The sequence below is a fragment of the Otolemur garnettii genome, unplaced genomic scaffold (assembly GCF_000181295.1).
Source record: "Otolemur garnettii isolate 467f Iridium unplaced genomic scaffold, OtoGar3 scaffold00001, whole genome shotgun sequence".
Lineage (NCBI taxonomy): Eukaryota > Metazoa > Chordata > Mammalia > Primates > Galagidae > Otolemur > Otolemur garnettii.
The window spans coordinates 6013820-6038078 of record NW_003852396.1 but is presented as its reverse complement, the minus strand read 5'-3'; the positions used below and the strand labels follow the sequence as shown (position 1 = coordinate 6038078).

General features: G+C 41.7%; 1 protein-coding gene across 1 annotated transcript in view; it reads right to left on the bottom strand.

The window, feature by feature from the left end:
• Positions 1 to 10173: 10173 nt before the first annotated feature.
• The window catches only part of ARHGAP42 (Rho GTPase activating protein 42), a 325063-nt gene continuing 310977 nt past the window's right edge, over positions 10174 to 24259 (bottom strand). The window contains exons 19-24 of the mRNA XM_003780781.3: positions 24055 to 24199; positions 22387 to 22767; positions 21862 to 22018; positions 19710 to 19772; positions 11531 to 11610; positions 10174 to 10644 (exon numbers count right to left, since the gene is read on the bottom strand). Coding sequence (XP_003780829.1) covers positions 10556 to 10644; positions 11531 to 11610; positions 19710 to 19772; positions 21862 to 22018; positions 22387 to 22767; positions 24055 to 24199 — 915 coding nt within the window. The 3' untranslated portion in view covers positions 10174 to 10555. The remainder of the gene's footprint in view (positions 10645 to 11530; positions 11611 to 19709; positions 19773 to 21861; positions 22019 to 22386; positions 22768 to 24054; positions 24200 to 24259) is intronic.

The following is a 24259-nucleotide window of genomic DNA, read 5'->3' as shown; positions in this document are numbered from 1 at the left end:
AGCCCACCCCACTCCCTCCCCAGCGCCTCCATCGGCTGGTCAATGCTAAAGAAGCTCACCTGCTGCCAGGGAATCCTGCTCCTCTTGGCTTCTCACTTCTGCCAAAACTTGGTTGTCTAGCAACACTATTATTCGGAATATTTATCTAAAGATTTGCCTCTTCTCCATGTTTTACATAAATTGTATTGTCATTATCTGTCAGTGTGGATTTATGGACACTTATTTTATACTTTGGAGTATAACATAATCATCCTACGTGGCTTCACTCATTTGATCAAATAGTGTCCCCCTGGAGCCTTTACAACACCCAATACAGCCAGCATTCTGTTGCATTTCATTGATTTTTACTTGTTACCTTAATAAAACAATGGACCTCTTAAAAAGAAGGAATATATCCAATTTACTGAGGATCACAAATGACTTGCAAAGCTCCTGCTCAATAACTGTCTGATACTTGTTCAAATACCTGTTGAGTTCTGCTATTTCCTCTGTGAAAGCCTCACAAGTGGTCATCCAGGCCCACTGGTGCCCCCCCATGATGGAAAAAGGTCACCTCAGAGTTGCATTTTTGGAATACTTAGCAACATAATTATTTTTTGTTCCTTAATTTTAATCGTCATAACTTCTTCGAAGGAGGTCTTATCTTTAACTTTCAGAGTAATAAGATATGAATCCACTTGTTTCTTGCCTTCAAACATCACCATATGCCCTCAGATACCCTAAAAGACTCATTCCCAGCGCTACTAACCCTCTTCATACAGATCATCTGAGGGTGAAATGAAGATCCTGATGATTAAAGATGATGAGCACTTTTTTCATGAAATGCAAATCAAAACCACTTTGAGATATCATCTAACTCCAGTAAGAGTGGCTCACATAACCAAATCCCAAAACTACAGATGTTGGTGTGGATATGGAGAAAAGGGAACACTTCTGCACTGCTGGTGGGAGTGCAAGCTAATACGTCCCTTTTGGAAAGAAGTATGGAGAATATTCAGGGAACTAAAAGTAGACCTGCCGTTTGATCCTGCAATTCCTCTACTAGGTGTATATCCAAAAGACCAAAAATCACTTTATAACAAAGATTATTTGCACCAGATTGTTCACTGCAGCTCAATTGATGATAACCAAGTCATGGAAGAAGCCCAAGTGCCCATGGACAAATGAATGGATTAATAAATTGTGGTATATGTACACCATGGAATATTATACAGCCTTAAAAAAGATGGAGACTTTACCTCTTTTACGTTTACATGGATGGAGCTGGAACATATCCTACTTAGTAAAGTATCTCAAGAATGGAAGAAAAAATATCCAATGTACTCAGTACTATTATGAAACCAATTTAGTCACTCACACTTTCTTTTTTTTGAGACAGAGCCTCAAGCTGTCCCCCTGGGTAGAGTGCCATGGCATCACAACTCATAGCAACCTCCAACTCCTGGGCTCAAGTGAGTCTCCTGCCTCTGCCTCCCCAGTAGCTGGGACCACAGGCGCCCGCCACAATGCCTAGCTATTTTTTTGTTGTTGTTGGTTGCAGCCATTGTTGTTTGGTGAGCCCGGGTTGGATTCTAACCCGCCACCTTAGGTGTATGTGCCTGGCACCTCAGCCACATGAGCCACAGGCACCGAGCCACACTCACACTTTCATATGAAGAATAGATCACAACTATGGCCCAAGATGAAGGAGGGAGGAGGGGGCTTCGAGGGGAGGAGGGAGGCCCAACTGAGGGAGGGTGAATGGTGGGATCACACCTATGGTGCAGAATGGAAGGGTACATGTCAGATCTATTAGTATAGAGTATAAATGTCTTAACAATAATTAAGTAAATGAGGTGAGGCATATATTAACCAGCGTGATGTGTTTGTAATTCTGTATAATATAAGCACATTGTACCCCATAAATGCATCAATATATACATGGTCTATGTGTTTATGATTTAATTAAAAAAATAAAAAGAAATGAAGATTCTGATTCAGAAGGTCTGAGCTTCCATATTTCAAACAGCTTTTAGGAGGTGTAAAGATCAGACTTTAGATCAGAGTAGGAGCACTCTGATCTAACTTTTTTTCACCCACTAGGGCTTCCTGTCTCTTCAGCATCTTAATCTTCCTCTGGAGAAGGCTGAGTCCACCAGAGATGTCTGTGTCTGGCGGCAGTGAAAGCTCACCATCCTCCACTCAGTGTAGTAAAGATACAGGTCAGTGGAAAGGGCACTGATTTCCAGCCAGGACACCTGGGCTTGTGTCCAACCTCTGCCACATACCAATGATGTGACATTGGATAACTCAGATAATTCACCTTTCAGAGTCTCGGTTTTCAAAAAGGGAGACTTCTAGTGACTGTGTGGCAATGGAGGATCAGAGAGCGAGCCTGGGAGAGCCTGGAGCAGTGGTTATGGATTGTGTACACTGGAGCCCGGTGCAGTGGTTGTGGATTGTGTACACTGGAGCCCCAGGCAGTGGTTGCGGATTGTGTACACTGGAGCCCAGGGCAGTGGTTGCGGATTGTGTACACTGGAGCCCGGGGCAGTGGTTGTGGATTGTGTACACTGGAGCCATTATTTAACTTTCTCAAATGCAGCTTAAAGGTTCACTTGCTCTGTTGGCATTTCCATCATGGAGCAGCAAACCCAAACCCCCAAGTCTTTAATGATAATTGTTACCCTATAACCCCTACAAGCTGCTAGGCACTGGTTTAGACCTTTTATACCTACTTTCAGAAATTTTCACACACAACCAAAAATTCTTCTTTTAACAGCCAAGTCGATCTGGGTCAAACTTACCTTTTGCCTTTCTGTTCTGTGTGTACGTATCTAGGAAACTCTTCATCAGGGACTATCCTTTCCAGATAAAGTTAGGTTTCACAAAGATCAAAACATCTGATAAGGTGACCTCCTCTAACATCCACGAAATTGGTAGTCAGATTACAATGGTATGGTGAGAATTCAGATTCTGCCAAAAACGTGTTCATGTGACCTTTCCCAGTTTCCCAGTGAGCACAATGAAAGGTCTGGACTCAGCCATTTGTAAATCTTGTTCTAAATAAAGGCTCTATGGGCATGTTAGAAGCCATGAACCTGGGTGGGTGAAGGGAAGGCATTCTTTAACACCCATGTAGGCATACACACTAGCAGTCCAACTCACATTTTAAACATACTGAATTCCGAGTAAGATTTATTTGAAGAAATGATTCTGCTCAAGTTGCTCCAAAGATATTTAAGAGCCATTTAAACCGGACAATTGCAAAGGAAACTTACAGGAAAAACCTGCTTGTCTGCAGATGTGGGACTTGATGAATGTCAAAACCCGTGATGAAGATTATATATACTATACTTATTTTCCTCTCTTTAGTCTAGGCTGACCCAGGCAATCATTTTCAGCAGGCTGGCTCCTGGCAACTGGAGAGGTAGAATATTCTGGATAACTTATTTGGCTCTTGGCAACTGGAGAGGTAGAATATTCTGGATAACTTATTTCTATCAACAAGTAGAGTCCTGATAAATGCTGTGCTGGACTCACACAGGCCAAACATTCAGAAACAGGACTTGTAAGCTTGTCAACCAGCATTTTTAGGATCTGCATTCCCAAGGGGATCCGCTTAGACGAGGTTTGAAATGTTCTCATCTACACTTTTTAAAAAAATAGTTATAGCAAGAACTGTTCTATTACAAACTTGCAAAGGGTTTTGTCTTTTTGATTTTGGGCTGTGCAAAAGCTCAATGTCAGCAACGCAACTTCTTTGGCTCAGTAACTACAACTGCAAGTTTAACATAGTTTACTTTCCAAATTTGGATTTTTTTATTTTTATTTAATGGTTTAGAAAATTGAGTTCAACATTACCTCGAAATTATCCAGTTTTATCAACCAAGTGATTACAGGTCTGGCCCTTAAGAAGACGATGTTCGTGGAGGAGGGAGGGCTGTTTGCCTCGTCAATCTGTAAATAACGCCAGGATAGGGCTGTACATTCGCGGGACAGCAAATAAGGATTCTGCTATTGCTGAGTCAGAGTTGACACAGACAAAAAACAACACAAGCCCACAACCACATTCCTTAAATTCGAAAAGGGTTTACAATGATTAATCCTTTGCTCCTGAAGTTATTCATTTAATGAAAGGGGCCTTCCCCCACTGTAGACCCTGCTCTGTCCTAAGGCCTGGAATTGAGAGATGAACAGGAGATATGTCCTATGCCCACAGATCACAATTGAATGAGGAAACAAGTGCAAGTATTTAGGTCTTGAATAAAAAGCAACTTAAAGGGCAGCGCCTGTGTCTCAAAGGAGTAGGGTGCTGGCCCCATATACCGGAGGTGGTGGGTTCAAACCCAGCCCTGGCCAAAAACTGCAAAAAAAAAAACAAAAAAAAAAACTTAAATTCCAAAAAACAACATAAGATTGTCCCAGTTCATGTTACTATTTTGTAACTATTTTTTGTTACTGTTTTCATTTTCCTTTTTACAATTAACTAAATTTTAGGCCTGATTTGGGTACCACCAATTTTTCCAGGAATGTCTTCTTTCTGTTCCTGTTTCCTGAGTCTCCTCCAATCTGTGATGGTTTCTCAGTATTTTCTTATTTTTCATGACCTTGACAGTCTTGAGGAGTTCTGGGCTCCCAATCATCCCGCAGGGTGTCCCCAAGCTGGGTGTGTCTGATGTTTTAATGATCACCTGGAGTTGTAAGTTTGGGAAAGAGTACCACAGAGGTGATACTCTTCACATCATGACGTATCATGGCATCCATGTCAACCACACAGTATCACTGACGGCATCGACCTTTAGCACTTGGCTACGACCACACCTGCCACGTATCTTTCCTATAGAATTTTCCACACTCTACTTTTGGGAAGTGAGTTACTAAGCCTACTCTACCCTTAAGCAGAAATAGGTTAAATTGTGCCTCTGAAAGGGAAGAATAACTATTACAATTATTATTTGGAGTATTTATCTATATATTTGTCTCTCCTCCATTTTTTTTTTTACATAAATCAAATTGTCATTTAAGTCAGTGTGGATTCATGGACACCTATTTTATATTTTTTATTATTATCCGTTCTTCCAATACTGCATTACTTATTTGTTCAAATCATTCCAGCTTTGGCCACTAGAAGCAAATTTGTTTTAATTACATCTGAAGTATCAGTTATAAGGAGTTCCAGGCCAATCTCTTCTAACCCAGCATTCCTTAATAGTAGCTCCATCCACAATGATCTCTAATGCCTACCCTAACAGTCCTTTCCTGCCTAACCAGACTGGAATTAAAATTGTTTTACCTTAACAGCTCTACATCATGAATTTATCGCCTCTCCTCTGATACTGATGGAAAATGCAATCCGTCTGAGCAAACCAGGTTGTTTGCCCACTGCTCTACCTGTCAGGCTTAGCTCTGGCAACGTGATTTGCTGCACTCTAATAATCTGTTTTACAAAACAAAATAAATACATGATTGATGCAGATAAGCAAAATGTTACCTATAAGTCAAATAGTGACTAAAAGGGTAATAAAACTAATAAAAAAAATCAAAGAGTATTTGCGTGCTGGTACTTTGCAAACATGTTTTCTGGTAAACCTGATATATTTGATATTTCACTTTAGGCCCACTTCCCTCCCTCCTCGGCAGACCCCTGCATTATTAACAGGTACCAACATTACCATTTTCCTAATCTTGCATAATATTCGGTAATCACTTCTAATTTTTCAGGAAAAGATACCCAATCCTGCTATGATTTTCCACTTAGCCATACCCAAAACGATCACTCACAGTAACAGAAATCTTGGTTTTTCTCTATATTAAGCAAAGACAGTTGTCCTCCAACACAATGGGTCTTAAGTACAAAGACTAAGTTAAAAGGTGCTTACACAGTTTATTTTAATGTAACTTAAAACACAGTGTAAACATAACATTAAAGATACTGTGGCAGTTTAGGGATAACAGGAGGCTATTTACATGATGGAATATATGTGTGTGTATATATATATACAAAGTGCAGATAAATACAGAAATACTACAAAATAAACAGAAAATTCAACATGATAATTTACTGACAATCATTTTCATCATGTGTATTAATTTGTCATGTTAATGGCTGCAAAGCTCCTAGAACCGAAATATAATATCTAAATATCCCACTTTTATATAAACTACAGTACCTCAAATTTTAACAGCATATAAATAGGATTCTGAATTAAAAACCAGGCATCTTCCCTGCCACACTCCCTATTTGTAAAGGTTTCAGTCCAGAGTTCACGAACTCTTGAGATCCCAGGCTTCAATGTATGGTGATACATTGGATTTTAAGCATAAATCCCATGTATTCTTAAAACAATTCTAATGGATGTCATCTTCTGCAAAAAAGAGGCAGTTGAAGATTAAAACTCTGAACATACTGCCATGTACAGAACGCACACCTTCAAGCCAACAGACTGAGTGGATTCAAGGGAAATATGAATTGTCCTCAAACTGCAAGTGTGAAGTCCAGGGGAAGTACTCTCCAGAGATGGCAGATGGCACGAGAAACTGTGGTGGTCTGGGCATCTTTAGCCTCCACCCCCAATAAGTAAATTCCATGGAGAGAAGAGGTGATCCACCGGGCTCCCCCAAACCAGGCAACAGCTTCTAAACATTGCTCTAACACATACACATCAAGGTCTTTGCCAATGGCTTACTGTGAGTGCTAGCAACATTCTTATTTAAGATTCTTTATTTAAAACATTGAGTGAAGCTGCTCTAAAAAAAAAATTAAAAATCCAATTTATTGATCTGACCCTCTAAAAGCCCATGTCATTCATCAGCCTAAGCTCGCCCCAGGCTATTACCAAGTGGACCCTGACAATGAATGGATACAATGAACGTGTTCTGGGAAGTTGAGACTAGCTGATGAATACCTGATAGTAAGTCTGTGAATCAACAGGAGACGGGCAGCACACAGAGGATTCAGAAACTGGCCTTATTTTTTCAAAGTGTTTTGATTTTGGAAGAAAACAAGAAAGGGTAGGAGGCGAAACTAAATAGTAACGTTTACCCTGACGGAGAAGTCTTTAATCAAGAGAAAAATAACTTTAGGACAACAGTCAAAAAACAAAACTAAACTAAAAACACGGCGTGTTTTTTTTTCTTTCCCAGGAGATATGATTTCAGGGTCCTATGTAGTGATTTGAAGTCGTGGTAACAGCTGTGGATTACAAATGTATCCTAAACCCAAAGGAAAAAAACTCTGTTCCTAAACTGCCTCTGACTTCAGTCAATGACGTATAAGTCAAGCTGGGGCTCAAAATGCTAACGCGGGCATCCTGAGTACATCACGAACTGAAGTGGTCTGAGGCCAAGCTCTGAGGCACCCTTCTGGACTGAACCCCCGTGAAGGATGCCCCAGACACAGACCTGAGGACTAGGGCTGGGAGTGCGGAGGGGAGCAGAGTGGCATCGCCACAGGCTTATAATCAGAAATCTGTTTTTCTCACAACATAGCGGGTTTTTAGAAGGCATGCCATGATAAAGCTAATATTCACAGAATAAGAATAAAAGTCAGAAGCATCTTTATTCTTTATTTTTCATCTTTGGAGACTTAGATAGTTTGGGATTATAGGGACCTTTTTGTTTTTCCTCCACCATTCCTGAAAAACCTGCCAGCCCCCCACTGAGCAGCGGGGCAAAGCTTGTGTATGTTACAAGCACAGGGAACCCACACAACGGGAGGGGGAGCCGCCGGCCAGCGGGGAGAAGTGTTGCTTCCCACACTTCACAGACACTGCAGGAGTACAAAGATGATTCTGCTTTTCAGACCTTCACACATAACACAACGTAACAATCTGTCTGCCTGGCTTCTATAAACTTGGTAGAGTTATGGCACAACAAGAGTCCTCTATGAGATACACAATGTTTTGTCCTCGGGATATTTTCACATGACACACAGGATGACTAACTCCGACCCCCTCAATCTCGTCCTCACACTGATTACACCATGCAGTGATTAGGGGGCATATGCTGTGTTTCAAGGGTGGGCACGTGGGAATTCTCATGCAGCTTCACCCTGTTTCTGAAGAGCTGAGGTGTCACTGAGATGCAATTAACATTGTGACTGTGACCCTCCTCCGATGACTGGCATTCACTTCTTGTGTAATTAACATCCTGTGAGGTTTGGGGTTCATGCCCAGGTTTTCTCAGTGCTCAGAAATACCTTTCTATAGGGAATCTTCTGTCAGGGAGAAGCAGCGTCAGCCTGTCTCTAGCATATGGCCATGACTTGCCTACGCACATGGTCAAGAGGAAGAAAAAGAAGCATTCTCACAACCCCCCAGATCAAAACTTCAGACAGAAGCAAAACTTGAGCCAGCACTGCTGCAGCGTGTTTCCGGAAAGGGGCCAGAGCATGAGCACGCCCGCCAGCAGAAAAAAGTGCAGGCTTCATACCCACGTCCCACGCAGAAAAAGCTTTAATTCCAAATGGAGTGTCCGTGGGGCGAGCTCACAATCTACTCAGAAGAAGGAACACTCTGGTCTGTGTTCAAATAAAATGAAGGTTGAGATTTCTTTATGCAGCAGCAAGAGAACTAAGATTCTGAATCTCTCTTTGGAGTCAAGTTGGCCTTTGAAAGAAAACCAATTTGCTTTAAGAGGTTCTAATCTAGCAGGATGCCAGACGGTGGCAAGGATGCCTAAGCGGAGGGTGTCGTACAGACTCAGGGACTGGTACAGGGAAGGAAGGATTACCTTCTGTTCCGGCAGAGGGTAATTAGGGCGTGGTGCTGCTATTACTACCAAGGGGCCAAGGACCTAGACCAGGAAGCTCCAGCAACATCCAGTTACAGTGCACAGAATCAACAGCAAGAGGTAAAAGAAATAGACAGTTTTTAATCAGACGTTTACATTACATTACTAATCTTTATAACATTAGAGTTTTTCCCATTGTTTTATCCTGATTCACTGACATTTATTCCTGTTTGTGACTCTTCTTCCTATGTTATTCTCCCTCCTTGTTAATTCTAATCCATTAATTTTGTTTGTAGAAGCATATGTGCTATGAGGCATAGTTGTGTGCATGTGTATTTAACCTATTAACTCTGCAAACATTAATATAAAGTAGAAGATATTAAGATTACAGATTATAATATCATGTAAAAAGTTTTATATAGTCAATACCTGAGTGTCTGTAGGCAAATGGCAGGATCTTGAGAGGAAAGGCTCTTTGCCACATATACATGTTTAAGGAAATAATATATTAGAATTAATGAAATAGAAATAACAGAAATAATAGAAATAATGGCTGAAGCAGGATCAGATGCTGCTGTCGTATATAAATGAGTAGTAAATACCTATTACTGTGCTCTATAAATTCAGTGAAATTCCTAGGAAAGGGGAAAACTGAACAGCACAAAAGAAAATCACACACAGATTTTATTCCTGCTAAAAATGATGGGACAATTCCAAACTCTGTGGTTCAGAATAATTTAAGAGTCCTGTACCTTCCTGCTTATTTTGTGTCAACTAAGCACAGACTTCAGAAGGCACGGCTTCTCTAAGAGTGTCTGCAAATGACATCTTTTTCATTTGTAGAAGAACATCTCAAAAGCCCAAATGGGTATCAGTAAAGTACTTTGACATTTTTCAATGTTACAAGTAGAATTTTAAGTTGTAGACCTTTGTATGTCACTTTTGTAGTTTTCCCATTACTGTGACTGTTTTTCTGAGATGCCACTATTATGCTACCAGGAGAAGAGATGTGCAAATAATTTTTTATATTGTAATGCAGCAAAATTTAATGACAATCTCCAATTTATGAAGATAGCTTTACACATCCTCTAAACAAGGGGTCCACAAACTAAGTGACCCACAAGACAAACCTAGCCTGCCACAGGAATAGGAATATTTACTATCAGGCATTTACAGAAATAGTCTGCTGACCCCTGCACTACACCATGGAAGGTTCTGGAAGGCTGGATGAGGGTTTACAGTGGAATCAGTGTACGACTTGATCTGGCTTCCTTTACAGACATCATATACATTATTGCTTTTGAATATTATCTACGTGGGAATCAAATAAAGTTATCTTAAAACAAACACTTATATTCTTGAAATGTTTAGGACCAGCAAAACAATCATATATCAAAGCAGTATATTTTTAAGAAAAAAATAATTATTGAACAATTTAAATTATATTTTTAAGTAGTGATTTCAAGGTTCCTCAGAGAATATAGGGACAGATCTCAAAATCTATTTAGCAGATTTTTGTTTTTTGAAATTTCTGGGATATCGTATTTAACACAGAATTCGAGATCCCATGATTGCTATAAAAGAGACATTGTAGGGTGCTACTTATCGGGGAAAAAAAAAGCAGATATTTAAAAAGAAGAAATCAGCCCCCAAAAGAATGGCAAACAATTTAAAACATTCTTTTCCATTGACAGGGAGCTACATGGTCTGCTGGTGAAGGACTTGATAGAAATTGACTGGTTTCATTTAGGGGGCTGATCCCCGTATCTGTGTCAGATAAATCATAGCATTTATTATTCGTTACCATGGATACCATGAAGATACTGCCATCCACTAAACAGTATTAGAGGAAGACAACATAATTTTCTGGAACTAGTCCCGTTTTGCCTTCGTAAGTTGCCTTTAACCATCCCGGTTCCACCGAGGGATACACTGGCAAAATAAACAAATAGAGAAAAAGAGAAATCAATTAATCAGTCACAATCAATATTTACACTAAATAATTATATAAACAAATGGGTAAAAATCCATATCAGATTGTATGTGTATAGGTTTTGCTCAGCATCTGAGGGGGATTGGTTCCAGGGCCCTCTGTATATACTAAACTTTGCAAATGCTCAAAGTCTTTGACCTAAAACGTCCTAGTAATTGCATATGATCCAGCCACATCCTCTTGTATACTTTAAATCATCTCTAGATTACTTATAATACCTAATATAATGTAAGTGCTATGTAAATAGTTGTTACATTGCTTTTCAATTTATATTACTTTATTATCATGTTGCTATTATTTATCTATTTAGTTTATAATCTTTATGGGTTGGCTGAATCCATGATATGGAACTCCTGGATACGGAGGGCCAACTGTACACAGAAATTATCAAAACAGAACAGTATTACAGGTCTTTAGACTTGGAATGTCCTTTGCATTCATGTAATAAATAAAATTCTCTCTCACACACACACTCCCACATACAAACAGGCACATATACACAAATAACCACAGGGAAGGAAACTGGGGTCCAGACAGACTTTTAAAATCTTTACGTGCTTATTGTTTTAGAGATAGGGCTTCACTCTGGTACTCAGCCTGGAGCACAGTGGCCGTTCACAGGTGTGACCCCTGCACACCGCAGCTCACTCCTGGTCTCAAGCAGCTCCCCCCACTCAGCCTCTTGAGTATCAGAGGGACTTGGTGGGGTCATGGGGGGCAGTGCCCGGAATAGAACAGGAAGCTCCTGCCTCCGACTTTAGATTCTCACCACCGTACTATTCCCACCCCATGATGATGACTTAAGCAAAGGGAACGTGTACTCACCATTAGAAAATATCGCTCCTTGAGGGAAGGAGAGCTCATGGCTGTGTTCTGCTTTACAGGAATACATGGCTTTGGCTTGGCTGAAAAATCAAGATGATTTGTAAAAACCACAACACTCACTTGAGTGTATCTATACTTAAAATTATTCCTAAAGAATGGCATTCCATTTTAGTTGTAATTGGTATATAATACATACAGAAGAAAAGCACACTTCAGTACATTTTCTACAAGCTGAACACAATCATGTAACTAGATCAAGAACATTACCAGCACACTAAAAGCCCTTCTTGTTTTTCCAGACAATGCCCCACAAAGGTAACCACCTGGCTTATAACAAACAGCACAGTTTGGTATGAAAGACTGTAATTACTGAATTGTTAGTAAGCTGCTAAATAGGCTGTTTTTAAGGCTATGTGGGAACCAAGGTTCCCAGGTACTTTAAAGCTTTGGGGTATTTTGCCATTTTCATTTTCAGACTACCCGAGAAAAGATTCAAAGTTTAAAAAAGATGCCAGGAAATGGTGAACAAGATGAGTGGATGTGATGGAAGGAAAACAACAGGGTAAGTCGATGATAAATGGTTAGTAAACGACAGCCTCACTGCCAGGACGCGGACACTGACCCACGGGTGCTTTGCAAACCAGAGTATGTCCATCTCCTAACAAGGGAAGCCAGCACTGGGGTCCAACTTCTGTGACCACGTGTGGATTCATGCTCCATGCAGCCAGACACTCTGGTTTTTTAATAGTTATCATGATTTCCGAGTCTTGTATGAGATCTGATTTAACACAGTTGAGCTGTCATCTGAGGCTGCTGACCAAGGTCCCAGGCAAGTCTCTTTAATTCTGCCACCTCTGATGACCTCAGTACAACTCAGCTTATCCAGACGCCACCCACCTACCTGCTCTTCTTCCACAACTAGAGTCCAACCAAGTATCATCTCTGGCCTGGTTGACTGACCAGCTTCCTAAAACCTCCAGGCTTTCTCTTTTGGTCCTTACAGTCAATTACTTACACAACAGCCAAAACAAAGGGAACTTTGAAAGTGTCCACAGGACCACGTCAGTTCCCTGGTAACGGCTTTCAGCTGGCTTCCTCCTCCGGCCCACCCACCGCAGGCTCTGCCCCTCTGCGCACCAGCCCTGCTCCTCTCCTCTGCTCCAGTCACACCGGCCCCTCCCTCACACACGCCAGACTCATTTTCACCTCGGCATCAGCTGTGCTCCCTCCAATGCGAAGACAATTTCTCTTTCTCTTCACCTTAAATTTCATGAGCTCTGCTGACGGTCAGGCCTTCCCAGACCCCACACTCTAAAATAGCCGCCCAGGCACCAAAGAGCTGTTGTACCCCCTGCTTCAAGTCACCATAACCCTGTTCATTTCTGGTATTCTGTTGTCATTACTGATGGATTTTTTATATCTTCTCCCCTAACTAGAATGTAATCTCCATTAACAATGCCTGCTGCTGGCTTGGTGCCTGTGGCTCAAGTGGCTAAGGTGCCAGTAACATAACACCTGCACTGGTGGGTTCGAATCCAGCCCGGGCCTACCAAACAACAATGACAGCTGCAACCAAAAAATAGCTGGGCGTTGCGGCAGGTGCCTGTAGTCCTAGCTACCTGGGAGGCAGAGGCAGAATTGCTTGAGCCCAGGAGTTGGAGGTTGCTGTGAGCTGTGATAGCACTCTACCCAAGGTGACAGCTTGAGGCTCTGTCCACAAGAAAAACAAAACAAAACAAAACAATGCCTGGTGCTAAGAAGTGACGGAGTATTTGCTAAATGAATTAGTGAAAAAAGGGGAAATATTCTGGGCTTGTCTTCCACAAGACAAGTCGTTTTTTGGGATTCAAGGCTCCCTGCCTGTCCTCTCTGTGGTCCTAGAACTCTACCCCCAGAAGAGCCTCAGCTACACAGGTCTCTGAAAGTGGCAGCCCTCCATGAAGATTTCTTTTTCCTTTTGGAGCTGCTAGACACTGGGTCTTATCTCTGCACTTCCAGGGTGAGGCTTGGTCATTTTAATAGTGCAGTCCCAAAGACTATCTGAAGACTGGAAACTTACGGAGGCAAATTCAGGGCCTGCCCCCGGACACTGTTTCACTTGAGGTAGAGTGGGCCTAGAAAGATCATAATACAATTTCCAGAGAAATGTGGTCTAAGATAGAATTGAGGAAGGAGAGGTACCCTGAGAAGCGTAGGGCTTTATATCCCCAAAGAGCTGTGCGTGGGCACATGAGGACACATTCGCGTGGGTGTGTTGGATTGTATAGGTGGGAAGGGAGCACGCCGCCAGGGTCGGAAGACTTCTAGCAATCAGACTACAGTAGTCTTCAGCAGAATATTATTAGCTTTTCCCTATATGTCTTTTAGCAAAGTTGAACCTGAAAATACATAAAGATTTTTCAATAAACCAAATTTTCTAACAGCAACAATTTCTTCTAATAAACACTGTTGCTTTTCTTTCGGTCATTCAGATAAACTATTAAGAGAGCTATACGGAAATAATCTCCAAAGCTGTACAATGATTATGACATAGGACCCTTTGCAAGGATGTAATTTTTGAAATTATGCTTTAAAATGCATCCAAAATCTTTATTTGTTAATGTTTTAGACATGAATGTTCTCATTTTTCTTTATAGTACTATATGGGACTGGTTGGAGGAAGGAAGAAGTATACAGAATAATCCTATCACTATAATAAATAAATAGATATGGTTAAAAGTGTCAGAAATACATAGCACCAAATGCCACCTGTCATGACTTTTCAATTATCTGTGCATATGACTAGACAGAATTTGCTTCTGCTGAGACCTGTTAACTACTGCAGGTGTTAGCTCTGCTCTGCAAAGAGCTCTGATGATTTAATGCAGACTCTGTGACAGTGAAGCCTCCTCCAGGTGCTAATGCTTCCTCTCTCACTGCCTCGGTGTATTGTAGAGGATGTGAAAATAACACTGTCCCTCTTCACAAGATTCTAATCTCCCTTTGAAAATGGTCTTCAAAATCCTGCTTCTCACAGCATGGGAGGGGGAGGCAATGACACACACTATCCTGAGAGCCATTTCTCCCCTTACTATGAGGATAATGGTCTGCTCACAAGCCTCATTCCTGATTCTAAATGCCGTCTAATGCTGGGGAGTAAACTTACAAAGGTTTCATAGGGTTAGTGGACAAAATTTGTCAACGCTTCTCTTAAGAGAAATAAAAAATTCACCAAAATTGGTATGATGTTTTCTGTAGGGTTGCTTTCCGATGACACACACACACGTGCACACACACCCACTCACACGTTCTGTACACGGTACACAGTTTCCCTTCTGAAAGGGAATGGGAACACAGGTCATAGAAAGTTGCCACAGCAAGTGCAATATATAAAAACTAAAAATAACCAACTAAATCACAACAATCCAAGTGTTCACCACCAAAGGACTTCATAAATCAGAGTGCACCAAGCAGGTGCACGAATCAGGTGGCAACTACAAAAACCACTGTTGAAGCACAAATTAAAAACAGTGATCGTGTTCAAGGCAGAAAGTTTATAAATATGTCCTTGGCAAGAGTCCTAAACTGCCCATGAAACCCACTGCATTTGGGTTCTGATCACTGGCTGGAGATTTCTTAAAGTGAGTTCCATGTTCTTTCCACAGGTTTTCCCAACACACACAGGCTGTCTCCAGCGTGGCTATCTACATGCTGCTCAGCGCTCAGTGCTGAAGACCTTCCACCTGAGCGTGTACAGTTAAAGGTCCTTATGTCAAAGGCAGGCATATTGCAGCTCCATTACAAGTGAAAAGAAAAAGTGAATAACAAAGTATTTTTAGGTTAAAAATGTTTATTTTATCATTTCATTCAATGATTTTATTGAACATCTATTTTGTGCTGGGCACTATGGTAGGAAAAATCGCCCCATGTATCTTTTCTGAGTGTTTATCACAGAAATAGTAGTTCTCAAAGTGCAGTCAGGGAACCCTGGGTGGGGGTGACGCAGGACCTAAGACATCATCGTTCTGCCAGCTAACAGAATGCAGATGGGAATCTGCCAGGTATTATAAGATCTACAAAACTGCAAAACACTTCAATTCTGTTTTGGAAGATACTATTTTTCTTAAAAATTAGATTATTTGTGCTACTGTGTAATGGGTTTAGTCTTATGTTAAATGTTAATAGGAAAATTTCTCAGCTTAAATTTTCATACAGTACATAGCAATAAATAACAACTCATATAAACAAAAGCTCTTTGGGGAGCTTTAAATAATTTTTTAAGTTTATAAAAGTATTCTTGGATCAAAAAGAACCACTCTCATATATGATATTAGAAAGTTATGCATCAAAATTTAATAGTAGTTGTCTTTAGGTGATGAAATTGGATGCGATTTTTCTTTTATTGGTATTCACTAAACAAAGAAAAATTACATTATTTTTTTAAATCATGGCTTTTTCCTTTCTTTTGTGTGTTATAGTGCATTCCTGCATCTTCTGTGTCTCTTACTGAAACTCGCTGAATACGAAAACTTTGAGCTTTGTTTTTGTCCTCTGTAGCTATAAATAAAACATTAATCTTTAAAATTTCAAACTAGAAACATTTGATTCTCTATAGGGAGCCAGGTACTCAAGTCTCAAATTACTCTCTTAATTCTCACCTGGCCCTTCGAAGATCTTTCTATAGCTTGCCTGATTTTACTACCTTAGGGTGGACCTCCCCCCTCACAGAACATAATGGACTCAGACCAAGGTGAAGGCTTTAAGGTACTATTTCTGCTCACCTGTTTAACAGTGAGACAAAGCCTTGTGATGTTTGGCTCTTAAAGGTATTTCACAGGTCAAAGAAAACAACTGTAAATGGCCAATGTATGCTTAAGGCCATGCTAAATACTTTGACATTTTTCTCTATTCCAGGAGTTCTTCAAACTTTCTTACATGTTAAGATTCTGTGGGGAGGTAGGCAATAATGCAGGTTCTCTAGGCTTTAGTCTCAAACATTCTAGTTTATAAGATGGGTGGTGAAACCCTGGAATATTCATTTTAACGTAACTTGCAGCGAGGCCCTCTCGTGCACTGAAGGCACTTTAAGCTATCCGGTGGTGTCCTGGAGGCTAACCCAGCGTCCTCTCCTGGCCTCCGCGACTTTTCGCAGCTCCCACTGCAGTTGGCTCTGCCTTCTCCTTCTGACCACTCCGTCACGTTCTTCTTTACTTGATTCTTAAATAAAACCATTTCCCAAAGACAATGCTCGGCCCTGTTTTCTTTCTCACTCACATGCCCCATTGCTGGGCACCCTCACCTTCATCTATGCAGTGTAACTGCTGTGTGTAAGTTTCTCAAAAGGAAATCAAGCTCCTGGGTCCAGCTGCCCATTTCTAACTGCCTCTTACTATTCCCCAGACCCCTCAAAATCTATGGCCAAAACCATCTTTCCACCAACATATGCACATGCTGAAATTATAAGATAAACTGCCATTATTTTCTGACAGTTAGTTGGAGGGACTTGGAGTCTTCTTTACCCATCTCTTACTCCCAAGATCAAAGCAGTTGTGCAGTCTTGATCCTGTCCTTATAGGTTCACACTTTTGTTACTTTCCTAATTAAGGCCTTCTAAATCTCACCAGTTCTGCTCTAAGTGGCTGACGCTATTCTCTCCCTTTCACAACTCCTGGAAAAGCCACTTGAACTGCCCGTTCAGGAGCATCACCCATTAGACCAGCAATGTGCAGTGACATTCAGAGCCTGCTGTGGCTCCAGAGGTGTTACTTTTCTGTTGCTCAAGGCCGTCCACTAACATCTTCCAAATGCTCTTTCCCAAGTCTGACTAGTCTTCCTATTGTTTTCACTGTTTCTTGTTTCTTTCAGGGTCCAACTTAAGGGTAACCTTGAGTTCCTTAGAAGGCACATGAGAAAGGCCCTGTAGGAGGTCAGGGAAAGGGCCTCAATTCCTATCAGGTGTTGAGTTATATTTGACAATACAAGAGATTATTAAGAATTAGTGTTCAAATACCATCAATATATAAATTAGAGGCTTGAATGTCATAGGCAAGCAGTTTCAATAATAACTATAACCTTTATTATTATTCAATAATAACTTAGCCCTGTGGCTCAAGCGGCTAAGGCGTCAGCCACATACACCTGAGCTGACGGGTTGGAATCCAGCCCAGGCCTGCCAAACAACAATGACGGCTGCAACCAAAAAATAGCCAGGTGTTGTGATGGGCGCCTGTGGTCCCAGCTTTTTGTGAGGTGGAGGCAGGAGACTTGCTTGAGCCCAGGAGTTGGAGGTTGCTGTGAGCTGTGATGCCACAGCACTCTACCCAGGGGGACAGCTTGAGGCTCTGTCTCCAAAATAATAAAATAACTATAACAATATAGCTATTAACGTGAAAGCCACCTGCAGATCACCTATCCTATTCAAAAGCATTACTTACTGCATACTTCTCAACAATGTGGCCAGCTCAGAATTATGACCTTCATTTTATAGATAAAGAAAATGCTTGTCCAAAGTGAGTAACTCCAAGGTTACATGACTAGACAGAGGCAGACCAGAATTTGGAACAAGGATCTGTCTGACCCTGAGTTCATTCACATTCCGTCGTGCCTGTCTCAGTGAAAAGCTATGACACAGATAATAAGTGCCACAGAGAAAGACTGCAACCCTGAATGTACGGCTGGGTCAGTTGTAAGTTTATGCTCAAGTTAGAAGTTGATTTAAGTTATTTAGAATGTAAAGCCCATTACAGGTGCATGAGCTGATCTTTGAACATCTGAGTAAATCTTTATCATATGAGCACTTTCTGATTTATTTCATTAATAGTTTGTTTGCTTAAAGCCCTGTAGAATTACCTCTTTGATTCCAGTACTTGAGATTTGACTTAACAGGCAGATTCTTTTCAGAGCTTCCTAAGAAGAGGGCTCCATCTAGTGGACTACTTCAACTTTATCCCACAAGGACAGAAGGAGCAGGTGAAACCTCTTCTACTGAGGGGTAGGTTAACAGTCACAGAGAGTATGTTTGCTCTGACAGACAGACAGGGGGCTTAGGTGTCACCATGCCTTGATAAAAGGAGTGTGAAGAGGCTGCAGGCGGGGGGAGGGGCAGTGTGCTGGGATCCGCTATCTAACTGCAAGGCCCTGACCAACATCTAGTAGGACACCAGAGTGCCGCTGCTCTGTGCAGGTACAAAGCTAACGTCTGAGCATCCTCTGAACAAAACCGAACAGTCTGAAGGTCACGGATATCCCTAATAACTGTCACACGCCAAGTGCTGTGTGCTTAATAAATGCATGCTGAAAAAGTCCACATATTTTGACAAGGTTGATAAAAATTCTTTGGTCAGATAACTTTTGGAAGAACAATGCAGCAATGCCTCGATTATCTGTGATTCCCTTATCTCATTGCCTTGATTAGCCAGACATGGGAAGCCCAAAAGCCTTACTCCACACAAAGGAAAGAAAAAAATCAAGGTTGTTCCTCAAGTTCCCCGGTTACTACGCGCTCTTTCAACCACAAGCCTTTATTGCGTCCTACCTGCGCTGGCTGCGGGTGGTTAAAATACATTATTTTCACATATACATATGAAAGCTCCTGCCTTTAAGAAATTCCACTGTTCAAATTAAAAACCAAAGCCCACTGTGGGCTAGGAAAATAAATGTGGGAAGCAGAAATTAAGAAGCAAGCATATTAACAGCAGCAAGCTGTCATAACTCATTCTTTTTAACAATGTGATAGAGTACCAAGTCTGAAAACCCTGAATGAAGTTCTGTACTCAAAGACGTGTCTGGGGCAATGAGCTCTACCACACCTCAGCCATCCTTAAAAACAACCATCTTTTCAGTCAATGTCCATGAAGACTTTTCCAGCAACAGTTATATAATTTTTAAAAGCCAAGGATATGCTTTTGCAATAATTGCCATCAGCGGTGTACAAAGGATGACGGCAACTTCCATCTTTTAGGAAATGTATTTGTTAAGAGCCCTTCTCCTGTGAAGATTTTATCACACGAGGCCCAGCTGTAACAATGAGGGCTGACGGCTGTGTACACACAGGACTCACCTGCGGGGCCAGTGGGGGTGGATTTGATCATCTGTGTCAGTGAAGGGCAGAGCTGTCACAGATAATCTGTCCTGTCAATACACAGCTACAATGTCACCACTATTTAATTTTTTAATGGGTTGAAGGGTTTTGAGAACTTACCGTCCAGAAGAAACTGGTTTGGGTGAACCAACATTTTCAAACAGTTGGGCTTTTGCTGCCACTCTGAAAAAGGATTTTAAAATGCACATTTGATACAGTCAGTCAAATTCAGTCTGCTCCAAGGAAACCAGAGTTATTAGTGAAACAAAACAAAAATCGTTATGAGCCATCGTTGAAATTAGACCTGAACTTCAACTGTTTTGAGCTTTCATGTTAATGACATTTTTGTTCTAGTCTTCAGCTTACACAGGGTCAGACTGTGATCAACCGATAGCTGCCTCCTCTGGGGATTTCACTGTCTCATCCTATCTCAGAAAACTGTGGGAGCAGCAAAAAGACCATTTTCTCCCCACTGCACTCCTAGCAGCAGCTACCAGCTCCTGTGGAGTCACAGGGAAGAATCAGATCAACATGATAGAAGAACTGCTGTTTACTAATTATATAGCTATTTTTATATTTGGAACGTATTTCCTGTTGACTGAAAAGGATGGACCCCAAAATTACGGCCAATAAACAAATTTGTGGATTGAAATCTCATCTCCAGGGTGGAGGGGAAGAAGACTTGTTCTAACCAAAGAGGCAGGACTACTTGGTATACACTGAAAAGAACCAAAATCAAGGCACCTGGGGTGATTAGAAAAGTTTCTCTATTAACTAGAAGAAAATGCCAAATTCCTTGATGTTCTAGACTATAAAAAAAATCTCATTTCTTCAGCTGCCGAACACGCTCTCCAGGGTTAAGCCATTTGGAAATCTCAAAGATCACTCAGCACGGAACATACACGTCCTCATTCTAATTTCTACTTTAACTACCACAACAATCACAAAACAGAAACTCTTTCTTCCAAAGAATGGAGTTTATATTCTCTAATCTCTCCTGATATATTGGCTTAAAGTTTAATTATCCTTAATATCTAGAACTATTCACAGTAAAGAGTATACAGATTTGCAAACATCTTTGTCGATACCACTGTGACTGCATTTCCAACCCAAAGGTATAGTAGACTTTGCAGTTCTATGCCAGGGCTGGGTTTGAACCTGCCACCTCCAGCATATGGGGCCGGCACTACCTCCTTCGAGCCACAGGCAATGGATAACAGACTTTGAACACACTCTGTGACCAAAAGATTATCCAAGAAAAGGGTGAACTGACTAATATCTGACACTGCTCCTAAGGAAACAGGATTAGTAAAACGTCTTACTGTACTTTTAATAAACAATTAAAATGCCAAGAATATCATCATATTAAAAATGGGATCGTATAGTAGAAAGAGAACAGAACTATGAACCGGGTTGGAACCCTGGCTCTGCCATGTACTAACTCAGTGAATGTGGACCCGTTTCTTAAAATTTCTGGGCACCGGTTTTTACCATCTCTAAAATGGGGTTTATAGTACATTATTTCAAAAGGGTGCTGTGGCCTTTGAAAGAAATGAGTTATGTAAAGACACCCAGTGACACCTCAGACCGCAGCATGAGATGCTCAGAAAATGTCAAGAAACAAGATGGAAGGGAGAGGAACTTCTCATCCTGGATTTGTCTTGACTGGTTTATCCAGGTTTCCCCTTGTTCTTCTGTGACCCTCTTCTGTTCATGTCTGCAGGACCTGTACTCACACTGCTGGGTCAATTCATTCAATCAGAAATGCTCACTTTGGCCTTTCACGCTCCTTGTTCTTTATGAATTTGTTTAAGTCAGCAAGGACTCAGGTAGGAGAGATATATGAGGATAGACAGGAGAGAAAACCAACCTTCAGAGGACAGAGAGCAGCTGTACTAAAACACACAGGGGACCCAGGAGCTGGGCCCGGTTTCTGGTCACTGCATGGCAGTCTCTTCAGCCAACGGGTAGCTGTTCAGCTTTTGAAGGAAGGCTTCTCGTTCCAAAGCCCAGACGTACTATATCAGATATCTATTTTCTTTTCCTTTAGTGAAGTCACAGCTCTACTTCTAAGGAAAGTGTGTGAAGACTTCATATATTCTAATATTGCTCTGACTTTCACGTCACTTTTAGAAAGGACAGGCCCTACAGAAGTTGACTGGACCCTCGCTACAGACGCAGTGTTCAACTGTGGCATCTCCCCCAGTTCTTTTGAACATACTCAAGGTGTCTGCACTACTGGGAAACAAAGCAAACACAAGCTCTCACTTACACTGAGCCAGGTCGCTGGTAGCCGTTGCTTGAGGCCGTGTCTAGCCTTAACCTCCTGCACATTTTTGGAGGCAGGTCTGGGTTTGGTGAGGCTTTAGGCGTCTCTTTGGAACCTATAGAAGTTAAACTTTGAATAGATCCACTGTAGCTCTTGTTTCCTAAAAAGAAAGCCCAAGAAAACAGGCAAAGTGCTATCAGACAAAATAATAAAATAACACAGTCCATGTACATGACAAAAGGAAACATTTTTCTCTGAGCCCAAATGGGAAGGTACAGAATGTTCTCGGAGCACAGCAACCCATCACTCAGCGAGATCAAAATCCACAGTAATTACAAAGATACCGCCTCACAGACATGGGAAGATACAGGAAAAAAGTGCACAGGTTTTAAAATCCAAGCTCAGGAAGAAAGCAGATAAGCATCGCTAGTTTCTTCACCATTCACTTTATCCCTGCTTAATCGCACTGAATAATGCAGCCAGGGACACCGGGACAATGTATCAGGCACGAGATCCCTTCTGGCTCACCTTCGGCTGCAGAGATGGATCTCAGCGAGGACGTGGAGGCTCTTTTTAGTCCTGAAAGGCCATAAGGCCCTTTCTTGACCAGGTCTATGGGTGGGGAGACGTCCCCTGGGGTGGTGACTGAGGCCACACTCTGGCAATCGGACTCTGCATCTGTTTTGGCTGCGTCTTCTCTGGAACTTGATTCAGGACTCGTTGTCCAGAGACCAAGGCTCTTCTGTCCATTGGAGGATGACGGGGTTGCGATCCAGGGAATCCCCCCAGATTTCTCCCTGGGCTGGCAGGAAGCTGACTTTGTGGTGCTGTTTTGTTCCGAGGAGTGAGAGGAGAGGGACTCGATGCTGCCCATGGGGGTGCTGTCTGGGCTGCTGCTGTAGGAGTCACCTGGGAGCAGGAGTGAGAGGGGAGAGCCACAGGAGCTGTCTGTTGACAAAGGCACCATCAGAACCCTCCTGTCCCCACCCACCAAGTGCTCCCTGGCCACCTGACCCCATTCAAGGGCTAGGCCTTTATCTCAAGGGAAGAGCCACCCTCAGTACTGGAGAAAGGCTTTCAATTATGTATTTGAACTTTGTGAACAGATTTTTCAATACTCTTCAGGGATGTTTTATACACACCCATGAACTAACTGTCCCTATGTAATAATTCTGCTTCTGGAACCATTCGAGGGCTGACTTGAATCTAGACAAAAATTTGTTTCTGAAATGCAGATCAGTAAGAGAAAAAAGATAATTCCTTTATGATATAATGAGAAATCTGTGAAAGGGGGTACATTAAAGACAGTTCTGCCTGCTTTTACTTTTCTGATCACAGGTGATTCTTCTTACAATGTATTCAAATTTTCTTCTATTCGAAGACATTGCTAAGTGTCAGAAGAAAATTACAAACTGCTCACAATTTTCAAAGAAATTTTTTCTTTTTCCTGCTAAGAATATAGCAATGTAAGAGACTGGCCATTTCATTGGGTTTATTTTTTTAATGTTCCTACAAGAAAGGTATGAGAGTGGCAGAAACTGTAATAAAGCATTCAAATATGTCTGAATTAAAAAGTTCACAGACTATTTTCTATTTAATATTAACTGTGGGAAAAAAAAAAGAGAGAGAGAACTGAGGGTAGAAAGTAAAATGCGAATGGCCACAGGTGAACGCCTGTCATTGGCTCACGCTGTCCCCGGGTCATCTTGGGGGCTCACGCTGTCCCTGGGTCGTCTTGGGGCCTGACTCCGAATGGTAAGTTAGTAATAATGTGTGGTCTCGGTTTTCTTTTCATTTCTTTTTTCTCTTTCAGACACTCTGATACCCAGGAGATGTTGCTTTAAGAACATAATGTGAAAGGAAGAAAGAAAATGACTCTTCAGCCAGACTTTCTCTGGCTTTCTTTACCGTTTTGACAACAGGACAAAATCTGCTTCAAAGTAGCACCCAATGTCCTTAATCAGGGCTGCAGAAAAAAGGGCTTTGAGCAACTATTTTTCCCCTTTGTATCAATACTGAATTTGCTTGCCCACGGCACCTAATAACTATTGACAGAGAACACATGAATCTGAGAGGAGGGGGCGCTGCGGAAAGAGCATCGGTGAGAATGTCTTCTATTTCTACCTAATTACCAGTAAAGTGAGGGAAGGCTGAATTAAAGCAAGCAAGCAGCTCCCCACAGCTGGCCACACTTACTGTCCGGCTCTGCCAGGCAAGGAGTATACCTCCCCCGGGGCTTCCGAGTGCCCGTCGAGAGGCAGATCGCTCGTGTCCTTCGGGATCCAGATCGGGACTGAGGCTGAGGAAGAGGAATGCTTGGGTCTGGGGCAGTGTGAAAGATCTACAAGAAAGAGAAACGGCCCAATCTGCCTGTCAATAAAAGGTTGACGTTGACATTTTC